Genomic DNA, 19,266 nt, shown 5'->3' with positions numbered 1-19,266 from the left:
GCCTGTCTTCTCTACCTTTCCCCTCTTTACCTTTGCTATCTCCCCTCAGCTCTTCACCCATTAATGTGTCCTCTTGTCTACCTGTCATCAACACAAGATGTTTCTTAATACAGTCTGCTTGGCAGGATGGATTCTGACAGACCTGCAGAACAGTGCAGACGCAACCCAAGTGCCTTGAAACAAAGGCATTTAAAGGCCCAATGTAATATTGATGTTAGGAATAATGTTGCTGAATGCTGCTTATGAATATTTCATGGAGCTTAGCACTCTCCCTGACACACATGTGCTGCGCTCACACAAACACATGACTGTGGGTGCTATGAAATGTTGGGACAGAGTTATAATTAGGGCTGGGTACCGTTCACATTTTAACCGGTACCTAAAATTCAGTGGCTGTACCCAACGGTACCTTTTTTCGGTTATTACTCTCCGTGTAATGACAAAAACATTTATTTCAGTGAAAAAACATAAGTCCAAACGCCTCAATTTCAACCTTTTATTTATTTAGTAATTTTACACACTAGACAAAAATAAATCCCTTCCCATACCTCCCTCTCCCCCTTCCAAACCCATCCCTACAACCTATTAAAATCAAATAATCAAAAAATTATTATTTTTTTGTAACTTTGATTCTTGGATTTGTCTTATTCTATTTTAGCCTATTCATGACTGTTTTTAATTGCTATTTAATGTTTTATGTAAAGCACTTTAAATTGCCTTGTTCCTAAAATGTGCTATAAGAATAAAGTTGCTTTGCCTTGCCCTACAACCTCCAGCCTGTCAGTCTGTCACCACGGAATAGAAAATGCTGTTGTGCCCGTATCAGTGGAAGTGTAAACGTGACCGCTTTCGGGTCGACATTATATTGTATTGCAGCGAACGCTGTCCTAGTGGAGTTTTGAAAAGTGTAAACACAATTGCGACCGGTTTATCAGCATAGCTGTTTCTCACTGTGACTCGAACAAGCTGCAGAGGCGACGTAGTCTTGCTTTATCTGCACCGAAGCTCTGCGCTTACACACTCTCAGGTACCAAAATTTGGCACCTACTGATTTGACGTTAATCAGTACTCGGTAGTACCGAGGTAATCCAGTCGGTATGCTTAAAAGTACAGAGTTCGGTAAAATGATATCAGATTAGTAAACAGAATGTGCCTTTGGAACGCTGGATGAATGGTTGCTGATAATGGGCAATGTAGATATTGCATTAAAGATCAGCCACTTCTTTCTACAACAGTCGAGAACCCTTTTGCAATTATGTAAGCACATAATGTAATCTGAAAACTGCTGCCCTGATTCAAAAAAACAATGATCTCAGCTGGTATTCTGTCTGGAATGGAGTGGAAAGTTCTAAGTGACCCCAAACTTTTGACCGGTGAGTATAGAAAAAAAAAAAAAAAAAAAAAAAAAAAAAAAAGAGAGTGTGTATATATATATATATATATAAGAAATTTTGTATATATGGTATTCTATATGGTTACTATGGTATTGATAGGTGGTTGCATGTTTTGCACGGTTGCTAAGGTGGTACTAGATGGGTAGTAGGTGGTTGCTAGGGATTATCAGATGGTTAGTGTGGCATTATTAGGGGATCACTTGCTGATCACTATGATGTTTTCTATGGTTACTAGAGTATTTCTTAGGGGTGGGGGGAAAAAAATCGATACAGCATAGTATGGCGATATTTTCCGAGGCAATACGGATTGATACTCAGATGCCAAGTATCAATCTTTTATTATATGAATTTCACATGACAATTTAACTTTTTGGTACTATAATAATAAAATTATTGTTTTTTTCAGTCCACTAGATGGTGGAGTTGAGTTTTGTTTTCTGGTGAGGTCAGCAGGGGTGACCGTCAGCGTGAAATATGTTTTACTTTGGGGACATAATTTGAAGTTGGAAAAAAGAATAAATTGCAATATATCACAGAATAGTACCGTGACATTCGTGATAGTATTGTATCGTGGGGCCTCTGGTGATACCCACCCCTAGTATTTCTAGGTGATAGCTTGGGATGGTTGGATTCACAGTAGCTGCTAGGTAGCTGATCGTTCGGGTGCATGAGGTAGTTGCTATGGTGATTCCTTTGTAATTGTACTGTGTGTTTTCTGGTTTTATGCCTGTAAACTTGTTTTTGAAAAGTGCTATGTGAATAAAGAATATTAGTATGATTATTGTTATGAGTATACATAATGTTAGTGTTATTATGATTATCATATTGTCATTATTACTATGAATCTAGGTCAGAGTGTGTAAAGTTGCTAATGTTATGCTTTTGCAGTAGTTACATTAAGAATACCAAGAAGAAATAGTAAATGCAAGTGCAGTCAGAGAATGCTAGCAATGTTGCTAATTCAGACCCATTTTAAAGGAAGAATCAAAACTCCCCAGACACAATCCTGGCTTAATCAGATTGGATTCTTGCTTGATATCAGACAGAATTGTCAACTTGAGTTGACTCAGCTGGGTGGGTAGATTTGAAAGGTCTGGACCCAGGCACGTTGGATTCAGGAACTTTTTTCTTTTTTAATAACCTCCCAACTTTCTAACTCCGTTCAAATGAGTTGGAGGTTTGTGTACGTCTGTCCGTGTATGAATTTATGTGTAAACAAAAACAAAATATAAAAATAAACACAATGTAAAAAGGCAGGACTATCTGTCTGAATCTGACCTGGGGGAAATAAGGAATTTAACAGGGTGGCTGGTTAATGGGAAGACAGAAGCTCTGGGAGAAGGTCAGTGTTCTCACTCAAAAGTCTGACACACAATTATATTGCCAACACAAGCTGCTTGACTTTCACAGACGTTTCACAACAACAACTAACCTTTAAGCGTTAGAGTTGGACACTCAAAAACATGCATTCCATGCACAGGAGGAGATATTGAGAGAGAGACTGGGACGAAGGAAGAAAATGAAATGAGAATTAGAGAAGGGTGATTGAGAAACAGACAAAGGTTGAGATGGCTGGAGAAATACAGGAAATATGGAGACATAGAAAGGAAGGGAGGATAAGGGAGGAATAAAAAGACAGGGAAGGAAAGGTGAAGGAAATCCTGAGAGAATAACCCAGAGAGGAAGAACTGGATCGAGTAGTGACACAGGATGAGTTAGGTTGAGGGAGGAGAGAAAGGATGGTGTAAGAGTTCTCACCCCCTCATTCCTCCTCCTCTCTCATCCTTTTCTCTGAGTCGTTCTGCTCTGATGCCTCACAGAGAAGCGGCAGAGGCAAATCTGCTCCCTGCAGCCGCTCCTTGCTACAAATGAGTTTAAGCTGTACCCAAATGAACTCCGCACAGAGCTTTTACTTCACTCCTACCAGAGAAAAACATGCAAAGCCAGATCTCTGAAGTTAATTTATGGTCCTGAAGCCAAACAAAAGAAATACTGCCAAAATCTAAACACCACTGTTGCTCACAATTCCCTTGTTCTATGTACCCTACACAACATTACATAGGATAGAATGGAGGAATTATACTGAGTGTGGAAAAAATTGGATTTTAACTAGAGATGCACCGATTGACCGGCCGGTGACCTGAATTGGCCGATTTTAAACGTGCTCGGCCATGACCGGCTACTGTTTAAAACGCTTTCCAGGTTAATGAGGGTGCATGCCGCTCGTAGTAATCTTCCCCCAGCATTTAGTTTGTTGCTAAACTGCGTTTAAAATGAGTGGTAACGTTACTGTTGACGTTCAAACAGGCCTGCGTGTGTGTTTTGAGAAATATCTTTATACTGCAAGGCTATATTTATTATATTAAGTTGGATATTGGATGTGAAAAGAAGGAAATGGTTCTAACATTGTACTTTAGATGTGTGTGAATTTCCCACACCAGGAGTAATTTATACAGTTTTATTTTATATCGATTATCTATTAAAAAAATGTTCTATGTAAAATGTTCTATTAAAGAAAAGATAGAAAATAAATATTTGTGTGTGCTGTAAAGTGGTTAGAAAAAATGAAATCGGAATCGGCTAAAAATCGGTATCGGCTGGCCTAACTCAAAATCGGAATCGGCCTAAAAAGTTGTAATCGGTGCATCTCCAATTTTAACCAAAAGGCAAATTGAATGTGTCTGTGTGCCTTACAGAGGTCTAATGTCTTTTAAAGGACAATTCCAGTGCAAAACGAACCTAGGGGTTAATAACAGATGTTACTCTGTCGTTCTCTGGGACATGTTTTCATGCTAATCAAATGTGTTTGTAGCTTGAAAGAAGCTAGCACGGACCGCTGATTAGCTTACAACGCTAGTATTCAGGGCACAGGGAAAGTAAAAACAAATCGCTATTTATACCACTAAAAAGGCTAAAAATATCACCAAACTTCAACTTCAACTTCTGGTGGTGTACCTGCAGACATTGTGAAGCTATGGCCACCGAACAGGAGTGTCTGTGTTGCACGGAGCGGGACCTGTTGCGTCGCGACACCCAAGAGATGCAGTGTTTTGTAAAGTCTGAAGATTTCCCCTCTCTGATAAACAGGGCTGTACTTGAAACTTTTTTCCATGTCCCAAAAATAAATTGCAGACAGTGACCCAGACCAGAGGGACAGTTATCCACTGAGTAAGTAGCTAGCTACACTAGACAAGTTATGTTTGACATCGGTGAAATTATTTCAGATATATTGAGCAAATTGATTTTGATTTTAGTTTGCATCGCCAGCTATAAGACATGACTGGTTTTCAAGATGGCGTCCGCATGTAAACATGAACGTGTCTTTATAATCTCCTTTCAATAAACTGTCTGTACACTTACAATTTTCTCAATGCTTCGGTTAACATGCAGGGACCCTCATTATGCTACCTTTGAAGTTTGGTGATATTTTTAGCCTTTTTAGTGGTACAAAATAGCAATCTGTTTTTACTTTTCCTGTGGCCCGAAAATACTAGCGTTGTAAGCTAATCAGCGGTCCGCGCTAGCTTCTTTCAAGCTACAAACACATTTGATTAGCATGAAAACATATCCCAGAGAACAACAGAGTGGGTACACATCTGTTATTAACCCCTAGGTTCATTTTGCACCGGAATTGTCTTTTAACAAGACATTTTTAGCCCTACTTTGGCAGTTATCTCCCATTCTATTGTGAAATAGCATGCAATAAATTACTTATTTATGCTTTTGCGGTTGAACATGACCTTGAGATTTTGGCCTCATGCATTTCATGTGTTTGTAGGTGTGTGTCCTTTCCCAAGTTCACATATTCTTCCATTTCCTTCTGTTGAAGCTGTGCAGCAGGTTCACTGCAGGGTTCTATAACTAGCAAGGCACTGTGCAGTCTTGTTAGCTGAGCTTTGATACGCTTACACACACACAAAAATATTTTACTTTTTACTTCAATCTTACAACAACAGCCATCCAGTTTCCTTGCCGAGTCTCCCAACACAGCGAAGACCACAATCACTGTGCCTTGTTTTCCTTCAACAATCGAGAACTCACAGTAATTACTGCCTGCACTGTGGGAAGGTGAAATACCATTGCAATTTAATTATTGTTGACAGCCCAGATGAGAAAAAAGGCTCTGTGTTTCTCTCATCTATTTCAATTAAAAGTGAGCATCAGTCACCTTTATCTGCAATAACTACAGATTAATCGCAAAGTTCAACTGCGCTGGCATAAAAAAAAAAAAAGACGTGGAAGACATTTTCAGTCCTAAAGGATGGTGGTGTGTTAGCGTGAGCAGAAAATTTTGTCGTGCTTATGTACAGCTTAAAAATACAAATGTATGCGGCCGGGTTGGTTCGGTGGGTCGAGCAGGCGCACATATGTTTGTGCCTCGACGCAGTGGTCCAGGGTTCAACTCCGACCTGTGGCGATGTCTTGCATGTCTTCCCCCTCTCTCTCACCTGTCCTGTCCAGTAAAGGCGGAAAAGCCCCAAAAAAATAATCTTAAAAAAAAAAAATACAAATGTATAGGGCTGACCCTGACTAAGCTCATATTGACAGGGATTTAGAAATTTGAATAGGGTGATAAAGTGCCTAAGCCTATAGCTTCCACCGTCCATGTATCTTACTTCACTGATAAAATAAATCACTAATACTCAATTAATTCACTAATATAATAAAGTACAAACCAAGCAGTTGTAACGGCGTGTCTACACAGGAGGTGTTTCAGGCACGTCGCCAGTCTCATGGGTGTCCGACAAAACAGATGTGCTTCTATTTTAAACAATTTAGCTGCATATCGGCTCGCGTTTTAATTGCTTCAAGAGAATAGGGGGGTGGTGAAAATCTGGGCAGTAGTCTGTTCTGCCAAGCCAGAAAAAAAATGAGGCTGCAGTAACACTTGGCTTTCCAATGCCGATTTTTTAATCGGATTACATTCTGAAGCATTATGTGCCTATGTTTTAACCAGAGTAGAATGTGTCGAGCTAAGCCCCACCCTGAAGGCATTAATTGTGATCAGATGCAGGCTAGTCTCCACACAATCTGAACAAACTGTTTATGTAATTTCTCGCCACTTAAATAAAGCTTTAAGTAAATGTTTCAGTGTTTTCTATTCAGCATCAATACATGTTGATTTATTTTATAATATGTATTGATTCTGGACAAAACCCACCAGTGAGCTGCACCTTTTAAGCTCTCCTTAAATCCTATTATGTATTACTGCCTGCCAAACTATTAACTAGGAAAATGGACACACATGCACAAATACACACTCACACAAACCGATCAAAAATGTGACGAAATGAGCAACAAAAAAACATTAAAACATTCATATACAGAAGTGCTGGCTAACTGATGATTGCTTATTTACCATGTTATGTTCAGTTTAGTCTTCTTAAGTGAAAATGCAGCCCATGCCAAGCACAAACAAAAATTGAGGGCTTGAGAGCCAACACAATTTCAAATAATTGCAGGGAGGGCATAATTTTGAGGCACTTACTGCTCTGAACAGACATCAATAAGTAAGCTGCAGGAAGCAGCTACAGAAAAAAAAAATAATAATAAACAGAAAAAAAAAATCAATAGACAAATTATTTCTCAAAACCACCTGTTTATTTCTCTCTTCTTGAATCAGCCTCAAAAACGCTAGGCTAACACTACCTCCTGGATATAGAAAGGTTGTATTTTAGTGGCTAATCACAGTTGTTCATTCACCAGGGTCTGCTGGAGATCATCCTCGGCTATTAAAGAGGCAGCCCAACGTGATTATCAGACATTATGGCATGTGCACCTGCTTCTTTAAAAAAGGTCAAAAACAAGAGAGGAGAGGAAAAGAGAAAAGGAGAAATGTGCTCCTTACATGAACAGTGTGTTTCTTCATCAGGCAGGGCTAATGGATCACCCACTCAACACCCAGGAAATTACCTCAGGATACCGCCATCCTTTCTCAGGCATGATTAATTGATCCAGAGAGAACCAGAGAAGAAGAGAAGAAGCAGAGATAGAGGGAGAAAAAAGTGCTGATGTGCTTCGGAAGAGAGGTAGATTGGAAACAGTGGGAATCGAAAAGACTGGTGCTGACCTTTTTGACTATTAATGAAAGCGGAAAATGGTCACATCGCAAAATGTCTTTGGTTTCTAATGAAATCCCGGAATAGGAATTGACACTATGTGCAGTACCCTGATTTAATCTATCATGATCCGATGAAGGAAGGTAGGGGAGAAAGGAAAAGGGAGAAGAGAAGGGGAGAGAAATGCACATCCCACAACGAACACCAGAGAGTCTGACTTTCAGCAAGCCAAGAAATCTTAATTTTAACTCAAAAAAAAAAAAGAAAATTAGAGCAATCAATTTACTTCTGAAATAAATACAAAAAAAAACACACCAAGCAACAAGCAAGAAACAAAAAACATGTGTGTATGTGTGTTTATGTGCATGTGTCTAACCAGGCTTGCAGCTCTTGCTCGGCCTTGGCCCTATCCTGCTCCAAGCCTTTATACAGCTCATCAGTGATCTTCCTCCTCAGGGCCTCTTCATCAACTGGGGACAAAAAGAGAAGGGAGAAAGAGAGTTAGAGAGCTTTTTAAGTAAACAGCAGTTGTTTGCTAACAGGCATATTGTGATTGTTGGGACACTGAATAGAGTCATAATGTCTAAAAAGTAAAATAAATAAATAACATCAACAGGTGTTGGAAATCTGCATTAATCACAAAATGTGTTGTTCAAAATTAACAATTTAATTAGAATGATTCATTAAGAGTCTATGTTTTGCAGATTGGTCTGGGTTGTTACTAGAGCTGCAACGATTAGTGGATTAATTGCTCATTTGGTCGACAGAAAAATTATCTGCGACTAATTTAAAACAGTTAATCGTTTGAGTCATTCTTAAAGTAAAAATGTCCAACATTCCTAGGTTTCAGACCTAGGAATTTAGGTGGATTTGCGGCTATTCTTTCTCTTAAGTAATTTTGGACTGTTTTTTTAACGGATTTCTGATTTTTTGTTTTTATAGACCAAACAATGAATATTTCCTTCTCTTTATTTGTGCATATAAAATAAAATAAAAAAAGAAGAAATATACAATAACAAATAAAATGCACAGGTGGGATTAAAAAAAATAAAACACCTAAAGGGCTTGTAAAAGCAAGAAGAAAAACATATTACAGTAACATATTTGCATTGCGTTTAGCCTATCATAACTAAATTTACATAGAGCTGTACTCCAACAGAAGTTAATAGGGTTGTGTGTGTGTGCCAAAAGTAAGGCCCTTAGATATTAAAGCGTAACATCAGAAATGCACAGAAACATGCATATATTGCCTAAACAGACACACGCAACCTCAAATCACAGCACCGTGCCACAATATCTCCATATATTCATGTCAGGGACATCATAACACGTATGATTCCATGTCCCCAGCGGTCTATCTTGGCAGGTAATTAAGCACGAAAGTAAAGATTCCAGCCCGCGACCAGGCCAAAACGTGCTCTGAAGACAGAAGTGCCATGCGGTGTGCTGCGACACTGCAGTGATGGGGGTATGTGTCTGAGTGTGTCAAGATTACTCTCCCAGTGCATTAGTTAGATAGGATAATCCCTATTGTCAGAGTCTATTACTACCTGGTAACATGTGGTAACAGCAGGCCAGTGGACACACACACACACAACCCTAATTCAAGCTAAATCAGATCAATAAGACTTAAAATGCACAATGTCAATTATTTCATATCATCTTGGTGTTGCAGCTACAGTACTGTTAAAAACAGACAAAGGCAAAAGAACACCAATTCCTGTGGTGCTTTGGGGTTATTATAGTCAAGATTTCAGCTGCCCCTGTTAAAGTCCCACAATCGGTATTGTTTCACATCTCAATCATGTTCTTTGATTTTAGTATCACAACTGGAAAGCTTTGTCAATAAATAAAATAGTTTTCGCATTATTGTCCAAACTCACGATTATTTGCAAATTAATCAGTTTTTTTATCTGTTCTAAATGTTCTTTAAAAAAGGGATATTTTTCATGTTTTTAAGGTATTTTCAGGACTGGTCCAGAACCCTGCAGGGACCTCAGGCGCAACAATTGACCCATTTCCACCACTAGGTGGCGCTATAGCAAAATAAACCCTATAACCCTATAACTATAACTCCCAAACCGCACATTGCACATTCAAAAACCATATATCCTTGTGTTCCTGGATCCAACTGAATCTCCTGATATACGCCACGCGTGAAAAAAATCACGATTTATCGAAAACCTACTTTTTTGATCTCCTCCTAGACCGTGCGACCGATTTGCACGAAACTTGGTATGTAGCATCTCCAGACCGACCTGACAAAAACGTATCAAAAGAATTTTTATAGGATAAAAATTGCACATATTACGTACAAACAAATTTGTGTAGCTAAGTATGAAAACATCCAATTTGCCATATCTTGACCAAAATAAATGCTATCAACGCAAAACTTTAGATTCTGGTTTGCCATGACCCTCTGAGGTCCCCCTCTGGAGGTCCCCCACACATTGTACGGAAATTGGCCACTAGGGGGTGCTACAAGTACAAAAAGTCTGTATCTCATGAACGGCTCATCCGATTTTTACAAAATTTGGAGGGTACCATCTAGGGCCACTCCTGAGGCTACCCATGCAGTGGGGTACTAATTGGTCCAAGTGGGCACGGCCTATGGGACCCACGTTTGGATTCACTACTTAGACTAAAATGAATAACATTATATTTACAGAGTAGATTAACAATAATACACCTACCAAAAATTACAATCGCACAATGTGCAAAACCAACTTTTTCGAACTCCTCTAGGCCGTGCGACCGATCTGCACAAAACTTGGTACCTAGCATCTCCAGTTATACCTGACTAAAAGTTATCACAAGAATTTTCAAAAGTTAAAGTATGCGCATTTTACGACCAAATAAATTTTCCTAGCTAGCTACCAAACACGAACTTCATCATATCTCGGCCAAATTAATAGCTATCAGCAAAAAACTTGAGAGGGGGCGACTCGTGCCGGGAGGCTTGGACCCCGTCATAACTGCTTGCAGTTCTAGTTCAACTTAGTGCAACTGCCAAAAAAATACTAGACAATTTTAATATGAAGTTAAAGCTATAGTGCGTAGTTTCTGTCTCCCCCATGAGGAATTCTAAGTAATGACAACAACACTGTCGGCGCGTCAAAAGAGGTAAATATCTTCACTCGAGTTTTTACGCACAAAGTCACCGGACGACACAATCTTCTGAACATAGCCATACTGAGAAATACAGAGAGAGTTGTGTGGAGCTGTTAGTGTTTATAAGCTTTGTAGCAACTCATTTGGCAATGGCTTGAATGTAACAGACGTTCATTAGTATCAAAAAGTTACGCACTTTAACTTGTTTTTTTATGGAGGTACACTTAGGATTTGGAATCAGGTCCAGAAAATTGTCTAAAAATCCAGATCACAATCTAATTAAATGTTTTAAATATTACATGGCCCAAAGCCTTTTCACCATTTGTCTTGGAAATCTTTTTAAAAGGCTTTTAAAATACCTTGTATACAGAATGACACACTACAGACCTCTCCTAGAAAAGAAAAAAACAATTAGGTCTACAATTCTTGGCTTTGAGTTGATATTTCCTCTGGCAGTGGTGGAAGCTTTAAAAAAAAAAAAAAAAAAAATGAGTTTAATTTCAGGGGATTGGATTTTCTTGACTGGTGCTTGTAAAGTGCCATTGATGCATTCTGCTCAGTGAAGACTAAAATAAAGATCCACTTTTAATGTAACTAATTAAATACATACAATGCCAAATAAACTGTCAAACATTTCAGGAACACAAACGTTAGGTAGTTGTTGGTCTGAATGTTCTTATTATCTAATCTTTCAATCTTAAAAGTTAAATGAAATCGCTTTAAGATTTTTATTTCTTCCCTGGTTTAAGGTCAAAATAAATGAGTAATACTGGGGAACTGATGGGTAGTTAGCAAGAGATGGCTCCAGTTACTGTCACTGGCATCATGGATACATAAAATCTCAGCTCATTATCAAGCATTTCTCCCTCCACCTTCTGTCATTTTAGTCTTCTTTGCATCCTTCAGAAGCTTAGTCGCACCCACACTGTTCACAATTTGCTCTCAGAATACAGTTAACTTAATCCTTTCTCTGATTCCCAACCTCTACAGCCTTTTCTTCTCTGCAGCAAACAAAACATAACACAAACTCACAGCGTGACAACTGTTTGGTTCAGTAAAGAGAATGAATAAGCAGCAGGTAGAGGGAGGCTTAGCATGACAGGGCTTCAGAAAAAACACGAGTGCAAACAGAGTCGGTGATTGACAGTTGACAACTTTTTGCTGCATGGTGTATCCTCAAAGACAGAGACTCCTGTCACCTAACTGTCCAGAGTGTGGGAAAATAATATCCATCATGTCTGACAGCCTCCACTCAGAAGCAACATTGGTCCCACTGCAGAGGAGTCTAATTACAACTCTGTAAAGAACTACGACAGTAAGACAACCTGTAGACCCATATGGACATCTGTCAGGTAACAAGTAATAATGCCATTTCACATCAGGTAAATGTGAAATCAGATGATATGCTTTGTCTTCGGTCTACAAAAATAATGTTGTGGCAGTTAAACGTCCAGAAATGTGTACTTTAACTACATGTGAGAGAACGGTTTCCTGGAGACTAGAGACGCAGCAATGTACTGTATATCATATTATACTGTATATCTAGACATCTAGATAATCTATATACTATACTATCTATAATATTGTGATAAAGTCAACTAAGGAGACAACATATTCAGTCACCTTTGACTTGGCATTTGCAGATAACCTAGATGGCTAAGACAGACAAAGTTAGGAGCTAGTTGTTAAACATAGTGAAGCATTTAACAGTCCAAGTGCCAGATTTTTCCCTTATTAAGTTATTGGAATACAAACCAGAGCCAAATGAGAGTGAATATTGGATTACATCTGTCATGTGGGCAGTCATTTTGTCAATATTGCAACCTTTTTTTAAGCATCTCTTCCAACTCACAACAAGGCTGTACTGAAACACAAGCTAATGTTGCCTCTTACCATGATGAAACTTGTGAGTATGAGTATAGGCCACTAAAAAAACTATAACAAAAAAACAACTATACAACAGTGCAGAATCTCTGTGCCGAAAACCCCCACAATCACTTACTATTCCCTCAAAATATATGTAGAGTAGATGAATACACTGTGTACTGGACACCAAACTCAAGTGGCCTTTTAAATCAGAGGTCAAATCCTGCCATGTGAACTTTTTCCATCAGGAAAGACTGGCATTTCTGTATCAACCGCCCTTTAGTATCTTACACTTACATTGAAAATATATACCCTTTAGCTATGCACTATGAAAAGTAAAATTCTAAATGTCCTCTAAGTTCAGACAAGCCTAAGCAACTCCTCATTTATCACCACATCCTCTCCAGCCCTGCAGAGAGAGGCTTCAGATAGCTAGCAGGCCTGCAGGGTCAGTCAGAGAACAGGTTCTGATATGATAAACACTGTCTGGGGTCCTTGAGGGAGGCTGGTTAGGGTCAGAGACAATTCCAGATCGACAGAGCCAGTGTCAATCCTGAGTAGGACATGTAAATGTTAAAAAGATTAAAAACTCATCATCTTTTTAGACATGTCCCCCTCCTTTCCTTTTCCACCAATCACTAAACCCTGTGGAAAAACCCATAGAGGAGGAGAAGCGGTGGAGCACAGGCTATTGGCAGTGGAGATAATAGACGAAGGCAAATTGCGTTTCTCATCAGAAGTTTCATTAACCCCAGGACCCGCGTGGAGGGCATAATCTGTAACATTACCACTTCCACACGTTTCTAGCTCGCGCTTAGTCGAGTCACCGCACACCTTTCACAATGTTCACATAGGAAAGAGAAGAAAAAAAAAAGCGCCAAGAGCAAGCTTCCAGCCCTGGTAGGCAAGTGCCATTTCTGATTTTCTCTTTTATTCACACTCCTCCCTGTTAATTCAATCTCGTGTTATGAAAAAGGCCATAACCGATCATTTCACAAAATAACATGAAAAGTCAGTTTCAAAAGAAGGGTCTCTCTCTCTCTCTTTTTTAACACACACACACACACACACACACACACACACACACACACACACACACACACACACACACACACACACACACACACACACACACACACACACACACACACACACACACACACACACACACACACACACACACACACACACAATTTTCCTTTGCCTGTCCCATTTGCCCATTCTCTCTGCTGCACCTGGGAGACATCTTTAAGCAGGCTATTAGTCCAGCGCAGTGTGTGGGCTCTGGCATATGAATATTTATAACACATCGGAGAAGGTGTAGGAGGTTCAACCTTGACTGTGGTGTAATCAGCACACAGGCTAATCTTTGGCTCTACTCAAAATTTCCATCAGTGTTTCTTTACTAAAAAGAGTAAAAATGGAAATGGAAAGACAACTCCATGTCCTCCAACAGAAAAGGTAGGACATGCATCCATAACAAACCACTTAAACAAAAAGAGGAAATACATTAGGAGATTTGTAATCTTACATGAACACTCAACACACCCCACACCTGTCACAAAATGAAGTCAGATATTGTTGTATTTATCTTTTAATCTGAAAACTAATTAGTGCAAACAATGGAAGGAATAACTTCATTCAACATGGTGAAAAATTTAACTCTGCTGTGAAAGTGGCCCCAGAGCTAATAGAAAAACAGACTGACAAAGACGTTTTTTTTGTGGAATATACAGGAATAAATTCTATTAATTGTCCAAATTATGTTACTAATGTGCTCAAACAAAAAGGTAGGTGGTTCACACAAAATTCAGTGTCATATCACAAAAGAGGCCTTTTGGCCAAATGCAAGTTTAACACACATACACACACACACACACACCAACCACCTCCTTCTCCTAATAAGGCCTGGTGGTTTGCTGTGTGAAACTGTGGAGGTGTCGTTTTAATCACTGGAGTCAGTGTGGCGTGGCATAAGTTGGCCTTTTTTAATTACCTTACTGATTGAGCACAGTCAAGGATGGGGAGGCCTGCCCACACCCTGGATACCACCTTCTGAAGAACCAGCACCCACACCCCATTCTGTACAGTGTAATGAACAGGTAACATTCAGATGTCCTCTGCCAGATATGTCAAGAGATAAGGGACGTGTGCCCACACTAACGAGACAATAGGACTAAAAACTTTACTTTGAGAGAGAGAGAGAAAGAAGTGAGAAGATATAGTGAGTTTGTCTGTGTTTGAGCCTAACAAACACAAGCTTTGAACCATATTATCAATAGTGACAGCGGTGTCATATGACAATAAATATGTTATCAAACTCAGTTTATAAGTACTTTTTTTTTCAATAAGGATTATAGAGATTATCCTCCTAATGAGACTTAACCTTTCAAAAAAGCTTCAACAAAACAATATTTCTTTTAAGTTTCTGTTCCTAATCACTCCTTTCTTTACTTCAATACGTTTAAAACAACCCTGACAAATTATCACGTGATGAAGTTGATATGGTAAAAGTGTTAGCTAACAGTCTACACATCCAGAAGATACAGATCAAAATTAGCAAATATTTGGAGTCATATAGCTGGTCACCTTGGTTAATGGTAGTCCGATATTTAATCTGCTTTTAGGTCTGTTTTTGGTCTCCAACTAATGCTGAGAAAATACTCTGGCTCTTACAGTATCTCACAAAAGTGAGTACACCCCTCACATTTTAGTAAATATTTAATTATATCTTTTAATGAGACAACACTGAAGAAATGACACTTTGCTAAAATGTAAAGTATTACTCGGTGTGTTTGTGCATGTTGCTTTATTGTTTTAATGTGATTTGCACTTATGATACCAAGACACATCCCTCGTGTGTGTAAACATACTTGGCAATTAAGCTTTTCTGATTCTGATTCTGATTAAGTTTACAGCTTGTATAACAGTGTAAATGTGCTGTCCCCTCAAAATAACTCAACACACAGCCATTAATGTCTAAACCGCTGGCAAAAAAAGTCAGTACACCCCTATGTTAAATTCCCATAGAGGCAGGCAGATTTTTATTTTTAAAGGCCAGTTATTTCATGGATCCAGGATACTATGCATCCTGATAAAGTTCCCTTGGCCTTTGGAATTCAAATAGCCCCACATTATCACGTACCCTTCACCATACCTAGAGATTGGCATGGGGTACTTTCCATAAAATCATCTCTCACTGCAAATCAAACCAGCTATTAGGCTAACCGACATAAAACCATGCCAATGGTTTTATCTAGGATAAACTGAGCCGTTACCAAGAACAATTAATTTCTTCTGTTTTTGAGCATTCACTCCTGTCTCTTGTTATAAGAAACAAAGCACAAGTTTGTACAGCTGCCTCTTAGGTCAAAAATCACAACTGCACAAATCCAGTACAAAAAAACTAATGGAAACGTGGAACATTTTGAAATCTAAGAAAAATTCAAAAAGCATTTAGTAAATCACACAACTACTCCATCATCCATACAAAGAGGGATCTCGGTAAGCTTCTCTATTTCTTAACCTTAATTAAACTACCTTTGACCACCAGAATATATATATATATATACACACATATATACAATTACTGAATAACATGTGTCATAAAGCACTAAATCTAAATGTATTTCTCCATGTTATCATTTGTTCGTGAAATGTATTACAAATATAGATTTTCAGCATACTAAAATAAAACTCACCGACTGGTGCAGCAGGAGGTGGTGGTGGGACCAAAACCGACTCAGGCACTATTACTGGCTCCGGGATAGGAGCAAGGGATTCTGGCTTCACTGGGGGCTGAGAAGGAGGTGCAACTGGTTCACAAGGAGCAGTATACTCAGGCAGGGGAGGTGCAGCAAATGGTGCAGCAATTGGCTCGGCAGACTGCGGGGACAAAGTGTCCCCTGAAGGATGCAGGGGCGGTGGCAGGATGATGACAGGCTCGAAAACAGGAGGAGCAGAGAGGGGTTTGGATTCAGTAATAGGGGGAGCAATGGTGGGTTCCATCTCAACAGAAAGAGGAGGTGGTATGGGTTCAGCTACAGATGAAGGAGCAATGGGTTCAATCACATGTGGAGGAGCAATGGGTTCAATTGCTGGAGGAGAAAAAGCAAGGGATTGATTTATGGGAGGAGGAGAAGTTTCAATTGCAAGGGGAGGAGGAGCAAGCGGAGTGACTGCTTCCACCACCGCTGAGGCAGGGCAGGGAGCAAGAATCAGGGGAGCAATGGGAGCAGCAGGGGGGAGAGATGGAGGCAAAATAAGTGGCTCAACAGCAGCAGGAGCAGGGGGAGGAGGTACCGCCACAGGTTCAAAAGCAGGAGCCGCGACAGCATTAGCAGCAGCTGGGGGGGATGAGGATGGGAGCACCATGTCAATTATAGTGGGTGCTGCTACCTGTTCTTTAGGAGGTTGAGGAGGAACTGGTGGAGGTGCAGCCACAGTCTCTGTGGGAGATGATGCTGCTGGAGGTGCAACAGGTTCTACAAGAGGAGGGGGAGAGGGCAAGGAGGTGATCGGGTCAAAGAGGGGAGGCACTGGCCGCAGGAGAGAAGGTATGAGGGTAGGCGCCATGGAAGTGGGTGGAGAGGGTGCATGTTGGGGTTTGTGAGGAGCTTCAGGTTCCCTCATGCGGTTGATGACATTCTCAGAAAGCTGCAAAGGAGAGTGGAAGAAAAGTTTCAGTGGAACAATGAGATGCATTTATAGAAGTGGTTTGGTATAATCAAGTCGTTATAGCTCATACACAAATAGTTCAAATAACTTCCTGTAAAAGCGTTACCACACCTCGTCACTTTTACATTTTTTACAGAGCCAGGCCTAGCGGTTTCCCTTGCTTTCAGTCTTAATGCGAAGGTAGTCATCTCCTGGTTTTAGCTCCATACGTGAGAGGCATCAATCTTCTCATTTAACTGTCAGTAAGAAAGTGAATAAGGCTATTTCCAAAAATAGTTAATATGAAAAAACTACATTGTGTTTAACTAGAGAAGTCAAAGCTTTGTTTTCAATCTCTTTACACCATCATTACAGCATTGGCATAAACAGGATCACACCTCATTGAAAGATAACAATAGCCGCACTTTTAGCCTACTGAGTAATAATGGACAGAGCCATGCCAACTAAAGTCTTATCAGAGCACAGAACAGCCTGTCCAGTCCAGTCAGTTTCATTCATACATTGAGTGACAGCAGAGCACGAGGCTGGTGACGTCAACGTCAACATTCCCAAAAGGACATTGAAAAGTTTACTGTGTCTGAATGTCATTGGCACTGCAGCTGTTAATAATGTTACATTGTATAGCTACTCTTTTATATTAACCTTCTGTCTTGTTTTCAGAGTGAATGTAAGTCAGGCTGCCAGGAGTCTGCTCTCATTAACAACTTAGCATAGCTGCTTGTAAACAGTTAGTTTAGTATTTCCAATAGAGCCTAATACCTAATTGTATTAACTTATATCATTTAAGGAAGTCATGACAACCGGTTTACGCAACACCAAGCAGGTATAGTCTACGTATTGTATAACGTTACTGTTAATACTGTCACTTACCCGTATGCCCTTCACCACTGTTATATTCTCGTTCTCATCTGACTCAAATGAAACGCGGCGGGTACTGCTGTTCGCTCCCATTATCAGACCGCAGGTTGTCAAAGTTTCAGTTTTCTACATGGAATATATGGAAGACTGTGATGCACTTTTGTTTTCCTACAGTTTACAAGCGTTAAAGCCAGGTATAGCTGGCAAGGGCCCACACGCCACTGCTTCGGCAACTCTACACTTCCTTAGCATGACGTGCTGGAAGAACGTGTAAGTTGATTGGACAGAAGGGTCAGCTGTCCTTACATCAGCGATTGTTATTGGTTATTGACTGTAAGAGTGTGGCCACCCTGGTGAAAGCACACCTTGTCTGACTTTCTCCAATTTCCCATTGTATTTCGAGTATAATGACATCAACAGTATGTTGACTGTTTGATGTATGGCTTTTGAATAGCACTATCCAGGAAGAAATAACTATACTATTCTTGTTATTGGATACATTGGCAAGTTATGACATCAGTTGTATTAATTATATTACCCACTGTCCCTAAATTAGCCTAATCTATATTGTGATGAGACATGAAAAAACATATACTTTAAATGTACACATATTTATCGCCTTGCACCCTAACAACCTACCTTATAATGAATAGCAATGCTAAAGTTTTTTTTTTTTCATAATCAAATATTTTACAACCAGCAATATTTCTCTAAGTAAGAATAAGACTACCTACCTACTGTCTTCTGCAGTGACATCTGATTGTTGATAAGGCGTACCATCGTTTTTTGGATTGCTGAATATACAACACCTAAACCACAACCTCTTTTTTATTCACTCTGCTACATACTCAGGAAACAATTTGATTAGGTTGATTAGGTTCGGTACCCAGCCCAATATGAATCTGAATAAACACTGAATAAATCACTTGCTTCAAACTTGTTTCATATCTAATATATCTGCATAATGGTGTTCACCATGTAATATATTATTCAGGGTACAGTAAATAAGAGGAATCAAAATACATTTCAATTGTTGCATAATATACATAACTACCACCACCAGAAATCCATTATTTAAGCTGTTTAAGCTGTCAGAAGACTTACAGGAAGAATAAAAAAATAAAGTTAGTGCTTGAACTCAACACAAACACTGGTCTTTTTTATTTGTGTTGTTGTTCATCTTGAGCTGACAAAACAGAGAAGAAAAGAGCAAAACTACAGAGAGGAAGAGGAGATGGGATTGTTAAAATGTTTGCTTTCCAATAGATGGAACAATGTCGTCAGATTGATTTTAAAAATGC

At 39.4% G+C, this 19,266-nt stretch overlaps 1 protein-coding gene across 5 annotated transcripts in view; it reads right to left on the bottom strand.

Moving 5' to 3' along the window:
- The window catches only part of chchd3a (coiled-coil-helix-coiled-coil-helix domain containing 3a), a 73,532-nt gene extending 55,302 nt beyond the window's left edge, over nt 1-18,230 (bottom strand). For 2 of the 5 annotated variants that reach the window (XM_039791801.1, XM_039791803.1), the window contains exons 1-3: nt 17,978-18,230; nt 16,132-17,086; nt 7,830-7,923 (exon numbers count right to left, since the gene is read on the bottom strand). In XM_039791801.1, coding sequence (XP_039647735.1) covers nt 7,830-7,923; nt 16,132-17,086; nt 17,978-18,058 — 1,130 coding nt within the window. In that variant the 5' untranslated portion in view covers nt 18,059-18,230. The remainder of the gene's footprint in view (nt 1-7,829; nt 7,924-16,131; nt 17,087-17,977) is intronic. The other 3 variants (XM_039791802.1, XM_039791804.1, XM_039791805.1) reach the window with 2 other exon arrangements.
- Between the last annotated feature and the right edge of the window lie 1,036 nt (nt 18,231-19,266).

The sequence above is a fragment of the Perca fluviatilis genome, chromosome 23, assembly GCF_010015445.1.
Source record: "Perca fluviatilis chromosome 23, GENO_Pfluv_1.0, whole genome shotgun sequence".
NCBI classification, from domain to species: domain Eukaryota; kingdom Metazoa; phylum Chordata; class Actinopteri; order Perciformes; family Percidae; genus Perca; species Perca fluviatilis.
The sequence above is the reverse complement of the archived record's forward strand: the minus strand, read 5'-3'. Positions and strand labels throughout refer to the sequence as shown.